Source organism: Bombyx mandarina, chromosome 11 (assembly GCF_030267445.1).
Source record: "Bombyx mandarina strain Sakado chromosome 11, ASM3026744v2".
NCBI classification, from domain to species: Eukaryota; Metazoa; Arthropoda; class Insecta; order Lepidoptera; family Bombycidae; genus Bombyx; species Bombyx mandarina.
In genome coordinates this window covers 14,221,725-14,245,888 of record NC_143218.1, presented here as the reverse complement: position 1 = coordinate 14,245,888, position 24,164 = coordinate 14,221,725, and the positions used below count along the sequence as shown (strand labels likewise).

The window sequence follows — 24,164 nt, the reverse complement described above, 5'->3', positions numbered from 1 at the left end:
AAGATAATTACGAGTATACATGATGTCAAAATTAATAGACGATTTGTTTGATAAGAAGAAGGATGAAGCACCGATACTGGACTTGTCGAAAACTGTCATAAATACCGCTGAAGAATACAGAGCCGTTCTTGATAAAGTTCCGGATTTCAAAACTAGACCAGAAAAGGTATTCTATATTGATATATTATCCACTAACAATTAGGCTTTTTTTTTTTGTCAGGAGGAAATCGCCGTACTCCCGCCCTCCACTGGGGATGGAGGGTGGGGCATGTCGGAGTCGAACCGACTAAAACCTCCTGTCGCTCAATAACCAACGTCCAACCCTCGCATGAGACAGAACTCATGAAAAGGCAAGGGGAGGAGAGTGAAGCGTTTAGTGCGGGGCACATCTCTCCCATCACCCTCCCCCTCGGGACGCCGGGCCAGCGATCGTCGGCGCCACGACCACCAGCCCTCTCGGTCGGCAGGCTGTCCGAAGCCCGCCTAGATGGCGCCGGTTTGAATTGGTTATCCTACGAAATACCCCGCTGGGTCAGAACCAGCGTGGGTCGAGGATAGCCGGCCTTCCATCACCCGGATGCTCTTGCGTAAAACGCGTGCAGAGCAGCAACAATTAGGCTTAGTAAAACATTTGATATAAGTAATTTGATAAAGTGTGTTGTGAAATTAATTAGGTAAAAGCTGAGGACATAAAAATTAAAGATAAGGTTGAGGATCAAAAAACGAAAACGCCAAGAAAAGAAATAAGGGCGTACGAAAAATTAGGAACAAGAGGTTATGAAGAAAAACATTTCACGTTTATGGATCCCATACCGGTCGAAATGAAGGGATTGAAATTTGAGGAGCTGTGTGCTGTGCCAATTGAATGGAGAATGTTAACTTCTACAAGACCTAAATCTAAATTAGATGAAGAATATTTTAATAGGTGGGTTTTTATTCACTAGATGGATGGACGAGTGCAAAGCCGACGTGCTGCTTAGTAGTTAACAAAGCCCTTAGATATCACAACCTGAATGTCTCCCAACTGCCATCAGCCACGAGGTCGAAATCTGAACTTAATTGAAGACATGAGTGGATGGGACATGATACAATTCGTTAATTTTGAGAAAACGGGCAACAAACTTTTGTTACTTGTACTTTTTCATCGTACATAATTCCTTCATCACATGCAATTTCTAAAAATAGCATTTAAACCCGGAGTTTTAAGGTCTAATACAGTTTATAGGCACATAACACCTTCATTCAATGTAAAAACTCAAAAATCTATATAAAAATTGTACTTAACCCCTTCATCCACTCATGTCTTCAATTGTATTACAGATGTCCAACTCTTCAAAGACAAGGGCTTGATTACTTTATGGCAGATATTAACGATAGACATGGCCCCAAATCATGCGGGCGCACAAATCGCCCTACCACCAGTAATTACGCAAATTTAGTTTAATGTGCTCGATTTTTATCAAGTAAATGATATTATTCCTAACATCCTGGAAGTCGTTCGTGAGCATGTAGGTAATTCCGCTATTTCGTTTATTAGTATTGTCATTACATTTATATGAAATGCTCACGAACGACTTCCAGGACACATAGGTAAATAAATGTACCTAACTGCCTATATACTGTTGCTTAATAAAAATTTGAAAATAATTCTATTATTTTAGACTGATTGAATTAGGCAAGTCTGAACTAAGGACAAAAGCAAGAGATAAAAGAGAGTATGCTAAAAACACTATGATCAGAAAAACAAAAAATCGTTCTGGAGTGACTGAAACCAGAATCCTGTCCTGTCCTGAATGTGGTGAAGAGTATTGCAACGGTGAGGCTTTCTTCACTAGCTGTCAACATCAAGTTTGTTGTCAAATATTTTGTAACATCAAACTTGTGCGATCATCCTTTTTATTATATTAGAGTTTTATTTGTATGACAACACTTTTCTTAATAATTAATTAATAGCTTAAAATTAGCCGTTATTTAACAAATAGATGGACGAACCGACGAACTAGTGATAGATTTAGGCTTGATGCCGCCCTAGGCCCTGTTTATCATGCAGCTCTTTATATTAGAATGCATTTTATTAATACAAATTGATTCAATATTTTTACTTTTATATAAAAAAAAATTATAAAAATTCATTTTCACGCATTTTCAAAGGAGACTGACTGTCTTTACTTTTTCCGTCTATAAAATTTTGGCATTTCTAAAATTTTGCCACCCCTCAAAATATGCCTCCCTAGGCCCAGGCCTCACGGGCCTAGACGTAAATCCATAACTAGGCTCACCTAAATAAGTCGTTACCGGATCCTACACACACAACGTGAATTTCAATTTTAAAAACTAATATATTGCTCTATTTCTGCCGGAAATAAGTAGTGACGATCCATTAACGGTGCTTTTAAGCACCGGCCACCGCCCTTACCGAACCCGTCGCTTGCGACGAAGGGCTCGGCTATTAAATTAATCCATAGATACAGCCCACTGAGTTTCTCGCCGGATTTTCTCAGTGGGTCACGTTTCCGATCCTGTGGTAGATTCTGCGAAGCACTCCTATTGCTAAGGCCAATGTTAGCAACACCTCTGATTTGAGCCCCAGCTCACCTACACGCTACGGTAACACTGATATAGCTTCTCAACGCTCAAGGCTTCTTTACTGGTGGTAGGACCTCTTGTGAGTCCGCGGGGGTAGGTACCACCACCCTGCCTATTTCTGCTGTGAAGCAGTAATCTTCGTTTCTGTCTGAAGGGTAGGGCAGCCGTTGTAACTATACTGAGATCTTAGAACTTATATCTCAAGGTGGTTGACGCATTTACGTTGTAGATGTCTATGGGCTCCAGTAACCACTTAACACCAGGTGGGCTGTGAGCTCGTCCACCCATCTAAGCAATAAAAAAAAAAACAAATGGATAGGTAGGAAAAAATGGTAATGTTTTCTAATTTAAATTGTGGAACAACCGTTATATAATTGCGACTTCGTCTAGCGTCCCAATCACTTGCTCGCATTGATCGATTTTTGATATATGTATATATTTTTTAGGGAAAATGTGCGCTATAACCAACTACGATATGTTTGCACGTTTAAAAGTGGAAGTTGAAACGAAAACATCAAGAGTACAGGTCGCACCAACACAGGGCGCGGGCAAGCTGCGCCGGTTACGACGCCGCGCGAAACGTAAACCTCGAAGCAAAAGTGCCGCACCGGTACTGACGAAATCTAAACTCGTAAACAAATCTGGAGCTAGAAGCGATTCTGAACTTTAACGTGCTCTAATATTTATTCAATCTAAGCATGATATTTGATCAATATTAAATCTACATATGCTGTTTTAAAACAAAACTTCTCATATCAGCTTTTAGAGATAAAATTAGGTATTTATAGCTAATCAACCTACTCATTTTTCAATTGTCGTACTTCGCTTACCTACTACTAGTCAAGTAATTTATTATAGCTAGGTACGTAAATAAACTACTTTAGTAATTATGATACTTATAAGAATCTCAATTTTTATACTCTTTCACATTCCAAATTTTTTTTACAATCAAATAAAAAATATATGAAACGTGTTTTTTGTATTTTAATTTTTACGAACCAAATCCTTAGTGGCTGTGAAAACAATCCCCATAGCGTATATTTTACCCGAATTTAGGCCGGTGACGCTGATATGTTCTCTCTAGAGTGTAAACATCAGTGTGCTTAGTGCGAGTTTTTTAAACGTTCTCGATAGCGTAAAAGTTAGCTCATTATTGTATGGAATGGGATTGTTTGCCTACGTTTGCCTCTAGGGGCGCTGTTCCAACTGCATAGGTACTAAATTGGGTTAACTTTTACGCTATCGAGAACGTTAAAAAGCTCGCACTATGCACACTGCTTAGGTCGGGGAAAAAACGAATTGATTCCGCTAGCCTTGTGAGAATAATATAGAAACCTGACATTACTACTAGTTTAGTATTTCGATAATAATAAATACTCGGTTAATTTATGATCAATCCAGTAAGAAGACAAAATGTAGGAAAACTGGAACGCTAGCTAACAGGCGGAGTATACGGTTGTCAACAATTAGATTGACATACATCGATCTAAAACTACTGCTTAAAGGAAAAAGTTGAAATAAGAAAGATAAAAACGCCAACGGTTTTTAAGTTGTTGTTAAAATCGATTACCTAAAAACTCTCATGTCACGTCAGATAAACAGATAGATCAATATCACTCATTTATTTTTAAAAAAATATTCATGTTTATACAATTTTCGAGCCTATAACAACAACAATTTTAAGAGCTTCGCAATTTCGTTACATCCACAGGACTTACTGCACACTAGGCCGACCAGTGTGCTTAGTGCGAGTTTTGAACGTTCTCGATAGCGTAAAAGTTAGCTCATATTTGTATGGAATGCGATCGTTTGCCTACGTTTGCCGCTAGGGGCGCTGTTCCAACTGCATACAAAATTGGGTTAACTTTTACGCTATCGAGAACGTTAAGAAAGTCGCACTAAGCACACTCAACCATTCATTATTTTAATTACTTAATTTACATTAAGCAATAATATCTTTGTAATCTAAATACATTAAGTTCGTCTGTAAGGATTCATATCAAAATGTTTGCATTTAGTACCGAAATATAAGACTTGTAACTTGAATAGTTTTATTCTTTATACTCAAAAATATAAATATATTTACAATTTGCTCTCACTAGACTGAATTTACAATATGGAAACTGGGCACTAGAAACCGTCGAATATTTTTTTAAATCAAGGTATGTATGTTAGATGTAGCGTTATTAACTTAATAGTAGAATTTAACTATCAAGAACTCCTATTCTATAGCTACACTTGTGATTTAAGGCATCCAATTGTAGACAAACAAAGCAATATCTGCTTAATTCTGTACGACAATGATATTTTTTTAAGATAAAGATCTTGAGGTATTTTTAATCAAAATTAGATATGGTTACAGACTAAATGACTGGAATAAAATTTTAATTTACATTGTTTCTGGCTCCACTTAGATGTCAGTGCAATTCAACAATTAAAGCCATAAAAATATGTTTATTTGAATAAGATAAGTAGTAAAAATATGTTTATTCTCTATGTATCTATAGCAGTCAGCTTTAGTTACAGGTAAAAGTAGTAAAATTACAACATTGAACTCCAACATACATAATATTCATAGTCATATAATATTATTAATTACCTACTTCATTTATGCATTATTTAGAATGTTTTTCTCACTACTTAATGCTACATTTGATGCTTAAACCTATGTCACAAAATAGGAATCTGCAATAAAAATCTAATTTAGCAGTTTAAATTCGTTGAAATTTATTTCTCTAATAATGATATACCTATTGATTATGCACTTTCTTTATTTTTTTGTAAGATAAAAACAAGACCCTAGATTATTATTTTCTAATATCATTCTGTAATAAATAGAAGTCTACATGATGCTTTCGGACGGAAAATGAACAATTTTTAATCTTTTGCAAGAAATGCTACTGGCTATTTCAATTAATGATGAAAATTAAATGATCCCTAGTTTTAAAAAGATTGTTAGTGTTGACGTAACCACATTCATTTGGTCCAAATCAGGTCTCATCACAATTTTTATATTTGTCATGGAAATCACAAAAATATAATAAATACTCTCCCACTTTTCATACTAATAAAACAGCTAGGCAATAATTTTCTACAGAGGTACAAGTTATTTACTGGAATGGCATTCCGCTTTTCTAAGTAACATTTATTTTATTGTATGCTCGCTACTTAGAGTAAGGTGAAAGTAAAAGATTTACTTTATGAAACTAAGGTTTGGCAGCAGTAACTTAATTTTTAATAACATTAGTCATAATGAGAATATTGATATTAAAGAGGACATCCACTTATCTCTACAAGCACCAGGAAATTTACTATGTAAACGTTATGGATTTATGTTCCTCAAAACGTTTATGTAAAAAGGAAAACAGTATCGATTTCAGTATTATTAAGATTCAGAACAATCTAATATTTTAAATGACAACACAACATATTGCAGATTCCCAATATTCAACTTTTTAAGTTATGCAAAACAGCATTTATGACCCATACAAAATTATATTATGCACAATAGAAAGAAAAAAAAACAATAGCTAAATTATTATGAAAACAAGTCAACAAACTAATGGTAAAATAAAATATGAAACTTAAAACATGGACGAACTTTACCATATATGTAAAAATTTAAGATAATAAAATATTATTTATAAATAAATTTCACACCCTGTAAAACTACAACCCTTAATTTAAATAATAACACTTCTTCCGTCATTAAAAATAAATTGACAAAGATCATAACTTAACATCTAATAGACCATCATCATTCATTCTTGTATTTCAAAACTTTAATCTTTTTATGGAATAATAAAAAAGATCATAATTTTATCAGGTGTGTGAGTGGCATTGAGCTAGCAATGTGATGCAGCTGTTTGGGCTGCACTCCTTCAAACAACTCACATTTCACTGGTCTTTGCGAGCTTTCTTTTTTCCTTTTTTGGATGTTTTTGATTCAGTCCAGGTATCTGTAAAAAAATGCCACATCTCAAAGCACATCAACTTATTTATAGGACATCATACTGATTGCAGAAAACACAAATAATAAAAGGTATCTATTGGAACAGAATCTTTGGTATGATAAATTTAGAAAAACATTTTTAGAACTGTTTTCTAACGTCAAACATTTAGTAAAACTTTGTCTTCTTTTTTGTAGGAGAATACACACTAATAGTTAAATGGTTCGAGTGATTTATTGGTATTTGAAAATCAATTTAAAATAGGATATGTTACAAATAATTTAAGAAATACTTACCACCAAGCTCATCAAAAGCTGGTGCATTCTGATTTTCCTCCTGTTTCTCAGGCTCCAAGTTTTCCTTCTCTACAGAATCTGCTTTGATCTGAATTAAAATTAAAATAACTAAATTAACCAGACCAAATATTTCATTCTTATTTGTTGATATTTATGTATAAAGAATTACAACCAAAATCCATACCTCACCAGCCTTTTTCTTTATTTGTTTCTCTTTATTTTCCTTTTTTTTATTGCTTCTGAGATCTTTAACGTCAGTCAGCTCCTCAATTTCATTGGATCCTTCATCATTCACAATGCCCTGGTCTCGGCGTTGAGCCTATTTTTTAATCAATATTATAATGTAATTTATTTTCACAATTATGTGGGATAATGACATTGAATGTATAATCATTGGGAGCATTTTACAGATCTACTGTGATAATCAAAATATATTAAATTTTATTTGTACATTTGGATAAAGTATAACACATATGAGTCGTCTATTATCAAAGGTGGCAATCTGTGCATTTGGACAAAAAAATGTTATTGATATGTCAATACAGATTGATTTGAATATAATCGTCTCCTTCAAAGAATACAGTTCAAAACCTGCATTAAATAAAGGCTAATACTTAACCTGTTATTTATCTAAGATGTCATTCAGAAGAGTTTTGTGACTGCCAATGGAATACAAAGTCAATAATTCGTTTTTCTGATTTGCCAATAATTGTCCAAAAGTCACATTGCCGGCTTTGATAATAGTCGACTCATATATACTACAAAATTAGAGTTTTTGAAGATAATCAATAAGAATCCAAAGAACTCAATTCAAATTTTCCAATGTTCCTACCTCTTTCATTGCACGTTCAAATTCTTTCACTTGTTCTTGAAGTGCTTTTGTTACATTTGCATCTAAGTTAGGGCCTTTCACACTAACAATTTTAACTTTCTCACTTGAATCTTCATTAGGTCTAGCAGCTTCAACATCTGTATCTTTTGCTTTTTTAACCTTCTTGATGGGACTTTCTTTTTTCTTTTCTTTTTCCTTCTGTTTTTCCTCTGGAGCCTTTACTTTCTTTTTTTCTCCTTTCTTATCATTCTTTTTAGGTACCTCTTCCCAATTACCATCATCAAAGTCAGCAGGTTTTTCAACTTCTGCACCAGCCTTATTCTTTCTATTTTTCTTTTCAATAACTGCTTCTTTTTTAGCTAACTTGGGTTCAACAGATTTTTCCTTAGGCTTAGGCTTGTCAGCTTCCTTTACTTTTTCCTCCTTTTTCTCCTTAGATGGAGATTTCTTGGAGGAATCAGCCTTGGTCTTCACATCATCAGATGTAGATCGGTTGGGTGAAGACTTCTGTAATATTTAAACAATAATCCATATACTTATACTCATATCACTACAACTAATTAGTCAAGGTCAAGGCTGGACTAGCTTATTATATACATCACAACTTTAAATGGAATTTACAAAATACGCACTGAGAACAAAAAAACTAAATGACAGACAACGTCCTCATGATAATGAAGCATATGGTTACGGGTTAAAAATAAAATGAGCTGTTATTGACATGAATCAGTGACCATCAAACAATACCTTCTCCTTTTTTTTATTCTTGGCTTTGGCAGATTTCTTGTCGTCCAATACTAGCGGCAACTTGTCGAATTGCGGCGGTTCAGCAGAACGGAACCCAAAAACAAATACCAACGCCGCACAAACTAAAACAACGGATACCACCGCAGCAGTGAACACGACCTGTGCGTTAGCCACTTGTTTCAGGATCTCCATTTTCCCTATTTAGTACTAAGACTACAACTTTTTTATTGTTCACATACAAATGTGTCGATATGGTATGATAACAGCCAACAAATTAAACACTAAATGATAAAATGAGACACGGAGACATGATGACGCGGCTGTGACGTGCCAAAAAATTGCGATAGTTGTATTTTAGGTTACCAGCAGTGAAAATTAAACTTACAAGAGTTACAAAATTACTCGATTTTCTGGTTTTTATTACCTGGTCTACTTTAGATGCACTCTGACATGTTGAATGGTATAGTAGTGATGGTAGTAAATGGTGACCTATAAATGTGGGCTTGCTTCCCTTTTAAAATACCTTATAACTACTACAATTCTCAAATGCTTTAAACTTGCGAATCATTAAGCTAAGCAAATATTACTTATGCATGTAGACTTTTATTTTCATTGGATTTAAGAAGGAAAGAAATAAATATATTGGCCTTAACGCACGAACAAAAATGTATTCATTGCAAATCCCAAAAATTTCTTTTTGGGTTTTCTGATAAATTACCTTGATCTCTCTCAATCACATCAGATTTCTTCCCAAACCGAATGTTGGCTAAAAAACCAAGTAACTAATGTCCGTAAAAAACTCCATGGATGGATTCCGAAGTACGAATCTCTAATGCCGGTCACTCACATGCGCGCAAATATTCGTACATTGTACGAATGATTGCGCGCATGTGAAAGGCTGTCAAACATTCATTCGGAAAATTAGCGGCTGTGCAAATGGGTTCGATACTCAATTTGCGAACCCGTTTGCGCTTCCTCCTACACTTGTTTACGAATGCCTCACGAATTTCTCCTCCTTTTCAATTCGTCAATAGAACATTGAAGAGAAAAAGAGTTTTGAATTCTTTCCCAGACATCATTAACAGCCATGCTGTTTTTATGAGATTTCTTTTGATGAAGATACGCTACACAGTAGACGGCACGATCTATGAAAATAGCGAAACGTCCGTTGCCTTCACAATCCTGGGCGCAACTGGTCACACGAATGTGTGGGAGACTACGCGAAGGATCGCGGTTCGCGCAATTTGATGTCTGTTAAAAAACCGACACAGCTTGGAAAACCACGAATGTAGCGAAAACTTTGCATAATCATTTGCAAATGTCGTCCTACACTTGCGGGTTTGCGTATTCGTGTGAATGTGAGTGACCGGTATTAGGGTAAGGATTCCTGATGTTTCGGAGGTCTTTTTAGTTTCACAAGTTTGACTAATACGGTTACTAGGGTCCTTATGCCTGCTTCTAGTCCTAGAGGTGCAGACCTCTAATGACAGTTTTAGTGAATCCATAGTAATAGAGTTTATCCATACAAACTGGAGCCACTGCGTTCATCCGCAGTATTCCGCAGGGCGTTTCCTTTTTTGCCACGTACCATCTGGCTTTAGAATGAGCTCCCTTCCACGGTGTTTTCCGAGCGCTATGACATGTCCTCCTTCAAACGAGGCTTGTGGAGATTAATATTATTATTGTTTTTTATTGCCCGTGTAGGCAGACGAGCATATGGCCCACCTGATGGTGAGTTTTTACCATCGCTCATGAACATCATCAATGCCATGGGCAGAGCCAAGCCGCTGCCTACCGCTTAATACGGTATTAAATTTATTTAATTAAATTAATAGTATTAAATGGTAAGCGGTTAGCGGACGGTTACTTCTGACTATATGAGCGAAATCCCGGGCAATTTTTTTATAAAATTACTGATATATTTTTAAATCACAATCAAATCTACAGACGTTGGGAGCAGACCGCGGGCCCAAGGACATTTTTACCGCACTAAGTGACTCCTCTGCTCTCTTACACCCGAAGTCGGATCTCCTGCCGGAGTCAGAGCCGGGTCAGAGTAAGAAAGTTCCCGCGATCAACATTGCAACTAGACTCGCAGCACCACGCCCGGCCGATGGGTCGTCGAGACGATAGTCGACGACCAACGACTCCAGTTTCCACGGTACGGCGGCCCCACCACCCGCCCGGACGATGCCGCTGGTTTTCCGGGATACCCCACTGGGACACCGCAGACACCTCCGAACACGAGCTGGGCCCCCAGAGGTGGCGTTCACCAGGCCCCGTGAAACAACAGGGCCTAGGATTTATCGAACGCCACCTCCAAACCTAGCCTTCGGATCCTGCCGATGACGAAAGTCACTCCGCGCAGGAAAGACGGGTAGACTTGCGTAAATCCTTCCCCCGGGCCACGACCAAAGCCGTCCGTGTAACAAACATCGCTCAGACCCGGCAGAGGAGCGCGAGAGGTGCCCCGAACCCGTAGAGAAGGCAAAGGACTGACTCTGGAACAACGCGCTCGACGGGGAAGCCGAGTCCCACCGTGCCCAGTTCACACGACTGACCTGTCTTCGAGGTTTTTTTTATTGCTTAGATAGGTGGCTCACAGCCGATCTGGTGTTAAGTGCTTCATAGAGATCTTCAGCGTAAATGCGCCGCCCACCTTAAGATATAAGTTCTAAGGTCTCAAATATAGTTACAACGGCTGCCACACCCTTTAAACCGAAACGCATTACTGCATCACGGCAGAAATAGGCAGGGCGGTGGTACCTATCCACACGGATTCACAAGAAGTCCTACCACCAGTAATTACACAAATTATAATTTTGCGGGTTTCATTTTTATTACACGATGTTATTCCTTCTTCTTCTTCTTCTATATCGTTCCCTCACTACTGAGGATCGCGCCTACATGTGACGTTCTTCCACTGTGCTCGATCATGGGTGGCATAGACTGCATGGTACAGACTACTACCAAGTGCTTCTCTTGCTAGATCTGACCATCTGGCTGGTGTTGAGTATTGAATCGTGAACATTTGTTGAGTACGTATTTCATTCGAAAAATTGGAACCCGCCTGAGATTCGAACACCAGTGCATCACTCAACACGACCCGATCAGCCGACGGAGATACGTAGGGACGCCGCGATACTCTAACGCCTCCGCGTTCACAGACTGGGGCTGAGAGTTGAACGCGTTGGCGATGTCTAGGGACACCGCCGGTGCTACCCCGCCCCGGCCGACAGCCGGCCATCACCGCGTCGATGATCGAGCGGTCCTCCCGGAATCCGAACAGCTTAGCTAACAGATCGGGACCCACCCCCGTGAGGTGCTGGATGATATGGGCCCACCACCCGCTCGAGCTGTTTTCCCACTTCGTCCAGCAACACGATGGGACGGTACCCCGCAGTTGAGTCCCTCCTTCCTCAGCAGTTGTTCTGCCCGTCTTCCACTGCTTCGCAAACTGTCACGACTCGAGGCAGGCTTCGAAGAGCCGCATGAGCCGGTAACCATTTGTGTACCCTAAGTGTACGATGCGCAGACGGCCCTCCAGTCTTTTGAGCTCACGACTCGTGCTGATTACGGTAGTTTTCCAATTACAGAGCATAATGCGACTCAGTGACGCATAATGCCGAATTATGCTGAAGCATAATTGGAACGTGAATTAGTTTTCAAATGCATCAGCAGAGTGCGCTAAGTTAGCACAGTTTTAATTAACATTGATTATTTCTAAAAAACTACGACGAAACGAAAGCCTTACAATTTTTTTCAACATTCAATAATATTACTAACCATAATATAAACAAAATTTCGATCAATGCCAACTTAAAGAAAAAACCCTTGTCAATTTTCTGTCACTGAGTCGGTATCGATTGCGAGTATCACGCGAGAGCAGTACTTTTGAGAGTGCTCGATTGTGCGAAGCGTTGCTGTAGTTGGAACATTCAACGTTGAGCATTATGCCGCATAATGCGCTCTTATGCTGGAATTGGAAAACTACCTACTTTAACAGTCTATATTTTTTCGTCTAATATTGATTCAGTGAATCGATTCATATTTTAACATCGATGAAAAATCCATTCGTCCTAACCGAACTTAGAGCCAAATATTAAGATTACTAAGTGTATTGTCTATGCTCAGTCAGAGCATCATCCCTAAAAGGACTTTTTGGCGGGAACGCGAGGAGTGAAGTTGTGTGATTTGTTTTATTTTGTCTATTTAGTGTTTCTTCAGGTTTAAATGTGTAATAATGGTGGTTTATTAACTGCTTAATATCTGTGAAAGTGCACAAATGTGGGAAAATGAAACAAAGCTGCTGGACGTAACTTCTCAGGTTCCTCCAAAAAGTCCACTGAAAAAATCTCAGTAAATGACCACCATTTTACTGCGATTATATTTCATCCCATATCATTTCATTTCATTAAATTTCATCCCAGTTGATTAATGTCTCAAATTAATCATCTTCATTTCATTTCACTCCATATTATCATTTTTCATAAAATTAAGAATATAAAGTAAAATAAGACATGACTTAAAGGTCTTAGTTACCAGGTCATAAAATCTCTTAAAAAAAAATCATCCCTAAAATAACCTACAATTGTTACACGCTCTTTCAGTTGTAGTAAAAATTTTTATTCAACCAATATCAATTAAGTTATGTTATGTGATTTATGTAAAAGAAGTAACAATATAATTAAATTTTAATAAACTATAATTGAACTTTTACTAAAGCTACCCTTACAGGGTATTTTGTATAAAGTATATAAATAAGCCGCTATGGTTAAAAGGAAAGGAAAAAAAAACAAACATAACAATAAAAAAAATAAGACAAAGCTGAATCTATCAGTATCTTCCGAAGTACTAAACGATCGCAAACAGGAAGCAGAAGGAAACGAGGAGGACGATGAAATTGAATCGAAACCTGCGGCAGTTAAGCGACAACACGTTGATGACTCCGATGCAGAAGAAACACCGCGTAAAAAGAAAAAGAAAAAGCCCGTTATTACCGAAACAACTGATAAAAAAGGTAAAAAGTCGATACGACAAACAAAGAGAGAAAACTATCTTAAACGTCAAGCCCAAGCTGCAGAACTTTCAAAAAATCAACTCAAATCTCAGTGTCTCAGCTATCTTTCCCAGTGGAAACATGACAAACAAAACTGGAAGTTCATGAAAGTTAAACAGTTATGGCTACTTAAAAATAAGTTTTCCACTAATTTAGTACCTGATGAATCTTGGCAGACCCTAATTGAGTATTTTGAATCTGCAAAAGGGAATGTACGCACATTATTGCTTGAAGATGCAAAAAAAGTCATTAAACAAATGGATGAATGGACAGAAAAACATGGTCAAAGTAATAAACAAGAAATAGATGAAGAAAACAGTGAAGAGAATACAACAGAAGAGACTAACAAACCTGATGAAGTTACATATAAGAGAGCTCGAGATTTAATACAATGTCTTGAAGAATAAATTAATTTTTTGAATAAAACATTTATTAAATTAAGAATCTACATTGGTAACAAAGAAAAATATATCATTTCATTTTATTAAATTAAGCTTTTATTTCTGCTTTAGTTTCTTCAGAAGCAAACTGTTCAATCCACTTGCGTAGTTTATCGGTATCTTGCAGTCCAACTAAACGGTTTTGTACTTTCCCATTCTTTATCGCTACTAAGACTGGTACAGAGCTTACTTCATAGTCTAATGCTAAATCAGTTTGTTCATCAATGTCTACTTTTGCCAAAACCACCTTGCCTTTACTATCTGCTATTATAGACTCAAGGCGAGGAGTAAGTAGTCTACATGGGTTGCACCACCTGTAAAAATATTACACATATTTTGGGATTACCTTATTAAGTGCAGTAGGCACAACTTGCATATAAGTAGCAATTACATTATCCAAGATAAGGCTATGCATATGTGGATGGTCTCAACATACAAAGGAGGTATACTATACAGAAAATGTGATGTCATAACACAATTCTTCTAAACCCATATACTTGTTCTCTTATACAGTATTTAGAAAACACAAGGTAATTAAAAAAAAACTTAACATTCATATCAGAGTACATAGATATAGATAAGATAAATGTAATAAAAGAAAACCAGAATTTTGATGTTGTTTTAGATGTAGGGGCCATTAATATGTTTCTGACACCAACCCTCCTTAAGATTAGAAAATCAGGAGAGTATTTTGGAAATTAGGTTATCACATTTAAAATACAAATACTGAAATGGTAGTAAGTAATGACTAAAAACACAAGAGTTATATATCTGTATAAGTATATCTTTTAGTTAATATCATAACAGATACAAGTTCCTTTGTGGTTAGTAGTACTTAATCAACAAATTATCAATAAGTAACAACAATGTGCATTTTTTAAAATTTTTACTGATAGATTTATGACAAATGTAAACATAGATATTTATTATTACACAACTATAGTGTCAGCCTACTAATAGAACCACTGCATTTCTTCTCTTGGGTACTGTAAAAGGCAAAAATTGTAAAACTGAAACAGTAGGAGTATTCTACCAGCATAATGATCATAGTGAGCTGGAGTAGGAGATATCTTAAACCCTTTTAGTTGGGTACCACTTTCTGCCGCAAAGTACTTATGTGTTCTAATTGACAGGGTTTCAACTTTTAAACAATATAACTTTGACCTCAAGTTTTGAGATGAAGACATTGGTATTATAAAGTCAATAGCTCAAGCTTTGTGAGTTAAACCTACTGAATATACACAACAACCATTATTTTACCATATTTCTTTTGTACATGTTTATTGAGGGTATATTTTTAACCATAATTAGCATACAACATTAATTGACATTAGGTCATTTCACTGATATTAATTTGCACACAATTAATGACTACTTATACCACGTTTACTGTACCTATTTACGAGGTACACATAAAAAACGATAGCCAATTAAAACTTACGTTGCAAAGAAATCGACAACGACGGGAACTTTACTATTAATTACTTTTTCTTTGAAGTCATCAGTACTCTGGATTTTCACAATGTCGTTTTTCGACGCAGTTAGAGAGAAATTTCTCAAAAACCCATAATTTTTTTTTAATGTACTATTTTGAATGAATAAGTTAGTAATATTTTTGGTAAGCATTTTGTAAAAACAATGCACTATGCAATATTGCAAATTATTTGGTAATAGAAAATGGGATCAATTTCCAGTTTAATGATAGCTACCATAGATTATTTTTTTTGGTAGTTTTTCCTTATTAGGAAAGGCAATGGGATCTAAGCCCATACACTAGTGAAAAGCATAGACATTAAACTTAGTATTTGAGAGTGAAAAGTCATAAATTATTTGTATTACCTATGGTACCAAGTTGTTATTTATGGAAGATGGATTAAAGGTCTCCTAAGTCATAAAATGTTAAAAAATATTTGGAGTTGCCATCTATATTAGACACTAGCTTTTGCCCGCGACCTCGTCCGCGTGGAATAGTTACTTTGTTATAACGTTAAATTTTACCCGCTTCTTCATTTATACAGAAAGTGAAAATATTTTTGAATAATAGAATGTTAAGGAGCTATTAATTAAGGTACCAAAATCACGCTTTTTAACCGACTTCAAAAGAGGAAGTTATCAATTCGACCATAATTTTTTATCTATTATATATATGTTCACAAATTTTTGGAGAATGCTTGAACCATGGAGTTAATAAGTACCTACAATAATACTAAGTATATGGTTTGAACCAATTCCGATCATTATTTTTTCTTTTTTTTGTTCGAAAGGGTAGACTTCCCGAATGATCATGTAATCATTAAGATTTGATGATGGGAACCTAGAAAAATCCAGAAAAATCTATAATTTTCAAAGTCTATCTTGAAGTGATTTGGGTGTTTCTTGTTATTCTTCTTAATCTGTGCCGCAGCACGCCGGCCGGTCGGTGTCTCGTACCTCAATATTACGCGCTTGATAATTATTATGCTGCGATGTTATTTTAAAACTGCGATATCTTCTCATACTCATTAAAATCAAATGAGGGGAAATTTCTGTAAAATTAATTGTAATGAATAACGTAATTGTTTGGACAGGGATTAATATCATCTTCATAAAATTTGGTTAGTAGAAAAAACGTTATAGTGAGCAAACATAAAAATATAAATCCGTCGTAGTAGAAAAAGTTTTTTAGAACTTTATAGGAGAACAATTTGGTCATACATTGTTTTAGCGAAACTTTAACCGTTTCCACAGCGCACGCAGCAGAAGCTTTCAAAACAGAAAAATACGCCAATTTTGAAATGTTTCAAATTTTCTTTATTGGTGCTCCGCTTGTATTGCTCTTAGCATGATGTTATATAGCCTATAGTCTTTCTGAATAAATGAGCTATGTAACACTAAAATATTTTTTCAAATCCGACGAGTAGTTCCTGAGATTAACGCGTTCAATCAAATAAACAAACAATCTATTGTTCTTAATTTTCACGTCATTTCAGATCCTCCCAATCCACTAACGGTGCTTTTATGTATCCCAAGCACCGGTCATCGTTCTCGTCAAATGACGAATAGCTCGGCTAGTAAATTAACCTACAGACAGAGCCCACTGAGTTTCTCGCTGGATATTTTCAGTGGATCGCGTTTCCGATCCGGTGATAGATTCTGCGAAGCACGGTTCTTACTGGGGTTCGTGTTAGCAACAACGTCAGGTTTGAGCCCCGTGAGCTCACTCACTCGCCCGATAACGCTGATATGGTATCTCAAGACCATCAGCTTAGGTAGGAAAACAAAAAAAACAATCTTAAGTTTTATCGATGTTGTTCATAATATGGACGATAAAGGCAAGTAGTGCTCTTTATGTGTTTGAAAAAGTGTCCGTCTAAAACCGACTAATTTGTGTGCAATCATAGCAAGTGGTTTAACTTCCAAAATAACGTTAAAGCTATTGATACATTTTTCAACTCAGCACACTTCACTTCGTTTGCAACTGCGAAATTCATATCATACCACTGGCTACGCCTACGCACTTTTTTACTGGGTTTTTTAGTTGGGATTTGCTACTTATGGCTGAAATTTTTTTGAACTTGTCCTCCATGTCCTTGCGTCTGCCTATGATTGTTCGCAAGCATAGAACCCAACCGATTAATTAAATACTTAAATTAACCAACTTCAGATCATTCACTATCATTAAACAGTGTAAAAAAAGAAATAACACTGCGCTTAACATCTTGCTAACATGCCATAAATCTTCAAAAAAAAAAGCTGTGCACATTGAACATATTGTGTATTGTCTATGATTGGTTGGCTTCGGCCTTATTGAAATTTTTATTTCAGGAAGAAATTATAAAGGACTTGGCTTCGGCCTTAATGAAATTTTTATTTCAGGATATAATATAAAACATATAAGACCTGCTTTCGGCTTTTTTGAAAATTTATTTCAAAAATTATATAGAACAGATGAGGCGGTATGGGCTTAGATCTCCTTGCCTTTCCTAATAAGGAAAAACTGTACCAAAAAAAATGTCTATGATTGGATAGGAGAACGTATACGAAATTGCGAATGGCTGAATAGGTTATTCTCAAACTAAATACTCGTTCAGACGCATAAACTCTAACGTATGAATACTGTTAGATTCTATTAACAACCATGTATTCCAGCGACGATTATAATGAGGTATCTATATTTTTCAATATTAAAATATACAGTAAAAATTCAACCTATGGCCAACATTGGACGTCTGTGGAATGCTGATATTGATGGCTCACCAACATTACCACATATCCTCGTAAATATGTAAATAAGTACATACACAATATTATAAATATATATTTGTGCTATTCCAGGGAGGTTACGAATCCTATGGCGACTATGAAGCACAGTCCACAGAACACTACGAGCCGGAATATGACAGGTCTTCTTATTATAAAATGCCTGACATGGTAAGTTCTCATCTCATATTTAGGCACTATATCATAACATAACGTTATAAAAATACCATATTTTGATGCTATGGTTTGCAAACATGGAATAGTTTATGAATGCATCATATTATAGAATGGTTTTTAAACGATATAGAGATTCATTGATGATTACTACTGACATTTTATAAAACAGAAACCTAGTCATGTAACAGTCATAATACACAAAATATCTAAATTTTTACATAATTTGAACTGTACCTACGTTTTATTTTGATGGTAATATTTCATAAGCTATCTGTGAAATAGTAACAAATTATGTATCAAGTTTCCATCTAGTTATTTCATAAGGTAAAAAGAGTATGACCGAAAGTCGTCTAGCACAGTTGCATGTTGAGAATCAAAATAACATCGAAATAGTTTTCTCATTTTTTACAATCATTTTCACTACAGAAATGTTTTGTACAGGACTGGAATTATGATTTTAAGAATAATAGTAAATGAACAATTGTTCGCATCATTTCCGTATTAAAGTCATGACATGACGTTTCGTTCTCTCTATTTAGACAGATTACTCATGCATGAGTTTTTAGACTCAATTATCACAAAAATTATATCAAAATCTTGTACAGTTAAATAACTAGGTATATTATATTCTTATATTATATTTTACAACGCATTGAATTATGATTTTATACGTGAAAATAATATTTTTTTTGTGTTCCGTTTCACGCAGACCCAACTGTCAAGCTTATGATATTGTCGATAGACGAGCCGGCGCGGCGGCTGCAACCCAGCAAGTGGCCATACGTTTTTATGTACCTAAACCTAAAAGTGTTTTATTACGCCAGGACGTTTATATGTTTTGTTTATGAACTCTTGAGTCTTCTGTAATTCTATAATCATGTTGATGCTTGAGCCTCTGATAATGAGGAGAAGTCGGTGTGTGAAAACTATGATTAATATGTTTTGTTTGTGGGCTTAACATTATTTATAGGTTATGTCCGTTTTGGTCTAATTACTTGAAAACCCAGTTAATTATGGGGAAGCGAACACTTTTATTCGATAATATATAAAGTGTAGTATATAATAAATAAAGATTTATTGAGCAACAACTTAAGACGGAATTCCATACATATGTGGTCATTGTCCTTTGTACTGTTTAACATTGTTTATTTCATTATTTTGCAGGTCAAGAAATTCCTTGTTTACTTTCGCAACATGATTAATGAAGGTGTAACATATGAGATCCTGAACCTCTATGAGAATACCTTCCCCACACTCACTGAGAAATACTTTGAAAATACACCTTGGCCAGATGAAGATGAGGTCTCACCTATTGTGGACAATGATAATGTAAAGCCCTTTCCTATATAGTACTACATAATATTTAAAAGTATGGACACATTGGCAAACTCTCCTACTTACCTTAAAACAATATTGTGACTTTGCCTAATGTACTGTAGGATCTGTGTTAGCTGACCTTTGGAACCAGTGCCTCTTTATTATTTTGTATAATATGCATAAAGGAGTTTACATATGACCTGATGTTACCAGAGCTTATAAAGGTCACAATGTGAATACTACCACCCACTCTGTGATAGAGGTTAAAGTCCCAATTAAATTGTAATATAATTGCTACAGCCTTCAAACTGGAGCACACAAAATCAATGTTGTAGAAATGAACTGGACAGTTATATGCAGTCCAACTATTCATATCATCATCATATTGATTTCAGGTATTCATGATCCTATACAAAGAATTATACTACCGTGACATCTATGCAAGAGTCCCTGGAGGACCAAAACCAGAGCAGCGCTTCCACTCATTTTACAACTACTGTGACTTATTTAATTACATCCTCTCTGTAACTCCTGTACCTCTCGAGTTGCCTGACCAGTGGTTGTGGGAGCTTATTGATGAATTTGTTTATCAATTCCAATCTTTTGCCCAGTACAGGTAATATAAAAGAAAAAAAACTGAGGTTATAGTTGGCTTGGTTAGACTAAACGTTTTTGTATTGGAAACCTTGTTGAGGTACAAAATCATACTGCCTGTTAGGCCTATATTCTGTCACAAGGATGTTTTAGAAATTACTTTCCCAAATAAGATCAAGATTCATGTAAAAATGCAGATTTAAAAAATTACTCTAGAAAAATTTTTAAAGTGCTTTTTGAAAAATATTGAAATCATGTTTTACTATTAGATGGCATATTTACAAGAAAAGATATTTATTAGATAATTAATTTCAGAACTAATAAGTAGTATAAAGTAAGTACTTACTATAAAGAGTAAGTAAGTACTATAAAGAGAAATTGATAATTTTCCCAGGTCTCGTACCACAAAGTTGAGTCCAGCTGAAATTGAAGCTCTTAATACTGAGAATAAGGCGTGGAACGTACTGTGCATCCTCAATGTTCTGCACTCTCTCGTAGACAAGTCTAATATTAAACGTCAGCTTGAGGTATGTTTTCTAATTTTTTTTTCCTACTAGAAAGGTCATGTTAGATACTCCTAACAAGTAGAGTTTAGAGCGACGTTGACTGTTTACCATAAAATTCATAAAAAAAACGAAACAAATAGGTATGTAAAACAAATCCTGTGTGTGTAAAATACCTTACTCTCTTCAGGTATATGCATCTGGTGGTGATCCTGATTCTGTGGCTGGCGAGTTTGGTCGTCATTCTTTGTACAAAATGCTGGGATACTTCTCCCTAGTTGGTCTCCTGCGTCTGCACTCATTACTTGGTGATTATTACCAAGCCATTAAGGTACGAAACAATATTAATTTTGTAATAGAATAGTAATAACGCATTTTTGTAGTGAGGATGGACAAACAAGTGCATAAATCTCTTCATATTAGGTAGGTGCTAGAACTTATATACAACTCTTATCTCTCTGAGAAATGCACATCTTTTTTTTTCCCTACCTATACTGATAGCATTGAGAGGCTATATCAGCTTCGCCCTAACTCAAACCGGAGTGTTACTAACACTGGCCCTAGCAAGAGCAGTGCTTTGCAGAATACCACCGGATCGGAAACGCGACCCACTGAGAAGATCCGGCGAGAAACTCAGTGGGCTGTGTCTATGGGCTACAAATCATTGTTTAATTATAATAGTAGTTATCATACTCTGTTTTGTCTTCTTGACTGTTAAGTTAGAACTGTGGTAGGCAACTTGCAAACAAGAGCGACAATAGCTATTCAAGATATGAATTAGTGTCAGTAGTGTAAATGAAATAACAGTAATATGACTGAATTTTTATTTTAATAAAATCAAATAATAATAAATGTACAATTTTTCAATGTACCTACGGAATGACTAACACCAATTCCAAAAAGAATCAAAGCTCCCAGAAACATGCAATATAATGATTTCAGGTACTTGAAAACATTGAACTTCATAAGAAGTCTCAATACTCTCACGTGCCGGCGTGTCAGATCTCCACGTCATACTATGTCGGATTCGCGTACATGATGATGCGTCGGTACGCCGACGCCATCCGCACCCTCTCTTCTGCGCTGCTATACATGCAACGCACTAAACAATTGTTCTCCTCCCGTTCCTACCAGAATGATCAGATCAACAAACAGACCGAGCAAATGTACCATTTACTGGCCATTTGTTTGGTCTTGCATCCGCAGTGTGTTGATGAATCCATCCAGCAGGTTAGTAACCTATCATACCAGCTTTATCTAGATGACTTAAAATATAGTGTATGTACTAATTATCTTATATTCATACAAATACAAATTCTATATCCAGGTGCTTCGAGAAAAGAACTACCATGAGAAGATGTTTAAAATGCAATATGGAGACCTAGGTGAATTCGAGAGCTGCTTTACTTTCGCGTGCCCCAAATTCTTATCGGCGTGTCCCCCGCCCATTGAACCCGGTGCCAACTATGGCCGTGATGCTGTCAAACACCAGACCCAAGTCTTTATGGACGAGGTAATATTAGTGATAGTATTGTGATATTATCTATCTAGATGATCAATTTAAGCAAGACTGGTTTGGTATTAAACCTCTTCTTCATTTGACTCCAACAATCTCTATTCATAGGATGAGAGTCAAGCTTAACTAAACCTGGTTGAACGATGCCCAACTATGGTTTCATCTCATGTTGATTTTTTTTTTCGGTCCTGGGGCCTAACCTTCGAGGTCCCCACGCCTAGGGGGCGCGCGAGGTATGTGGGACTTGACGGTCTGCAGATGTTGGGAGCAGACCGCGGGCCCAAGGAATTTTAGGGCCCTACCGCACTAAACGACTGCTCTGCACTCACTCTTACACCCGACGTCCGATCTCCATCCGGGGTCAGAGTAGGGGGTTCCCACGGTCAACAATACAACTAGACACGCGGCGCCACCCCAAGGACGCCCGACCGACGGGTCGTCGAGGCGTTAGTCGACGACCAACGACGCCGGTCTCCGCGGTACGGCGGCGCTACCAGGCCGCCCGGGCGATGCCACTGGTGTTCCGGGATACCCCGCTGGGCCAAAACCAGCCTGCCGGGTCAGAACGCCATACACCGCCGACCGGGTTCCTCTTTTCCACAGTATGTTCGGCGACGACAGCGACGACGACAATGCGGACTGCTCATATTGATACTTTAACTTTAGCCAACTTAGAGTCTCTTTTTCTCATATCTCTAACGAGTAACCTTCACTTATTATATTGTAGGTCCGTCAACAAAAAATGCTTCCGACCATACGTTCCTATTTGAAACTATACACCACCCTCCCGATGGCGAAACTAGCTGCATTCATGTCTGCTGCTCGCGGCAGTGAGCGTGACGCGGCACGTGAGCATGCGGCTCTCGCCATTCACTTGCTCTGCTTCAAGCACAAAATGAAGAACGTAGTTTGGACTAAAGGCCCCAGTGGTCTCGATGGAAAATTCCAAAGTGGTTCTGAGGTAAACAAACCTGTTATACTGCCTATAATTATTATTTATCTTAAGCTTGAATTCAAGTCGTCGTGACCTAAAGGATAAGACGTCCAGTACGTTCGTATCTAGCGATGCAACGATATACGGATCCCGCAGGCATGTAGCAATTTTTCTAATGAAATACATATTTAACAAACGTTCACGATTAACTTCCACGGTGAAGGAAGTGTAATAAAAATCAAACCTGCAAAATTATAGTTTGCGTAATTACTGGTGGTAGGACGTCTTGGTACCACCACCTTGCCTATATCTGCCCTGAAGCTGTAATGAGTTTCAGTTTGAAGGGTGGTGTAAAAGTTGTACTATACTGAGACCTTAGAAATAATATCTCAAGGCGGGTGGCGGCATTTACTGCATAGATGTCTATGGGCTTCAGTTAACCACTTAACACCAGGTGGGCCGTGAGCTCGCCACACATTTAAGCAAAGAAATAAAATAATAATTCAATACTACTTTTCTTTTTCAGTTGGATTTCTACATCGACAACGATATGATTCATATCGCAGATACGAAAGTGGCTCATCGCTATGGTGACTTTTTCATCCGCAAGCTGTTGAAGTTTGAAGAACTAAATAGAAAACTACACCATATTAAAATTTAAAATGGCCATTGTATCAAAACATTTACAAATAAATGATTTATACTAAAATGTCTTTAAAAACTCACAAATTACAAATTTGCATAATTACTTATGGTGTCTTGTCATTTTCTACCACAAAGCAGTAGTACGTCCGGTTTAAAAGGATAGTCATAATAAAATACAATTAGGAATTCAATATCATAAGAATAGCGGCTTTCAAATTGTGATGTTTGTGTTCTAGTAATGACTTAACAACGCACCATCAGCTCTTGATGAGATAAAAAAAATGGTGTGGCCCATAACCTTTCAAATAAATTTCGTGATATGACCTGAC

At 36.7% G+C, this 24,164-nt stretch overlaps 5 protein-coding genes across 6 annotated transcripts; 3 read left to right on the top strand and 2 right to left on the bottom strand.

Annotated features, from left to right (window-relative positions):
* Positions 1 to 19: 19 nt before the first annotated feature.
* Positions 20 to 5,945, top strand: LOC114247550 (uncharacterized). Its single transcript, XM_028180549.2, has 4 exons — positions 20 to 166; positions 675 to 925; positions 1,662 to 1,816; positions 3,033 to 5,945. The coding sequence occupies exons 1-4, from the start codon at positions 20 to 22 to the stop codon at positions 3,254 to 3,256; spliced, it is 777 nt and encodes a 258-aa protein (XP_028036350.2). The 3' UTR covers positions 3,257 to 5,945.
* On the bottom strand, positions 4,194 to 8,861 carry LOC114247496 (uncharacterized). 2 transcript variants are annotated; one of them, XR_016323797.1, is made up of 5 exons: positions 8,412 to 8,861; positions 7,665 to 8,171; positions 7,017 to 7,151; positions 6,833 to 6,940; positions 4,194 to 6,545 (listed from the first exon to the last, which is right to left on the bottom strand). XR_016323797.1 is itself a non-coding variant. In XM_028180481.2 (5 exons), exons 1-5 carry the CDS (start codon positions 8,601 to 8,603, stop codon positions 6,484 to 6,486), a joined length of 984 nt encoding a protein of 327 aa, XP_028036282.2. In that variant the 5' UTR covers positions 8,604 to 8,861; the 3' UTR covers positions 4,194 to 6,483. The 2 variants fall into 2 exon arrangements, 1 of the variants encoding a protein (XP_028036282.2); XM_028180481.2 differs by having other exon boundaries at positions 6,833 to 6,920.
* A 3,806-nt stretch (positions 8,862 to 12,667) lies between these two features.
* Positions 12,668 to 13,959, top strand: LOC114247528 (uncharacterized). Its single transcript, XM_028180513.2, has one exon. The coding sequence runs from the start codon at positions 13,182 to 13,184 to the stop codon at positions 13,875 to 13,877; it is 696 nt and encodes a 231-aa protein (XP_028036314.1). The 5' UTR covers positions 12,668 to 13,181; the 3' UTR covers positions 13,878 to 13,959.
* LOC114247529 (thioredoxin, mitochondrial) lies at positions 13,945 to 15,609 on the bottom strand. Its single transcript, XM_028180514.2, has 2 exons — positions 15,352 to 15,609; positions 13,945 to 14,224 (listed from the first exon to the last, which is right to left on the bottom strand). The coding sequence occupies exons 1-2, from the start codon at positions 15,534 to 15,536 to the stop codon at positions 13,960 to 13,962; spliced, it is 450 nt and encodes a 149-aa protein (XP_028036315.2). The 5' UTR covers positions 15,537 to 15,609; the 3' UTR covers positions 13,945 to 13,959.
* Positions 15,610 to 17,895: 2,286 nt separating this feature from the next.
* eIF3l (eukaryotic translation initiation factor 3 subunit L) lies at positions 17,896 to 23,899 on the top strand. Its single transcript, XM_028180512.2, has 10 exons — positions 17,896 to 18,054; positions 18,225 to 18,320; positions 19,491 to 19,655; positions 20,039 to 20,259; positions 20,632 to 20,764; positions 20,931 to 21,071; positions 21,683 to 21,970; positions 22,068 to 22,253; positions 22,984 to 23,217; positions 23,717 to 23,899. The coding sequence occupies exons 1-10, from the start codon at positions 18,028 to 18,030 to the stop codon at positions 23,849 to 23,851; spliced, it is 1,626 nt and encodes a 541-aa protein (XP_028036313.1). The 5' UTR covers positions 17,896 to 18,027; the 3' UTR covers positions 23,852 to 23,899.
* Positions 23,900 to 24,164: the final 265 nt, after the last annotated feature.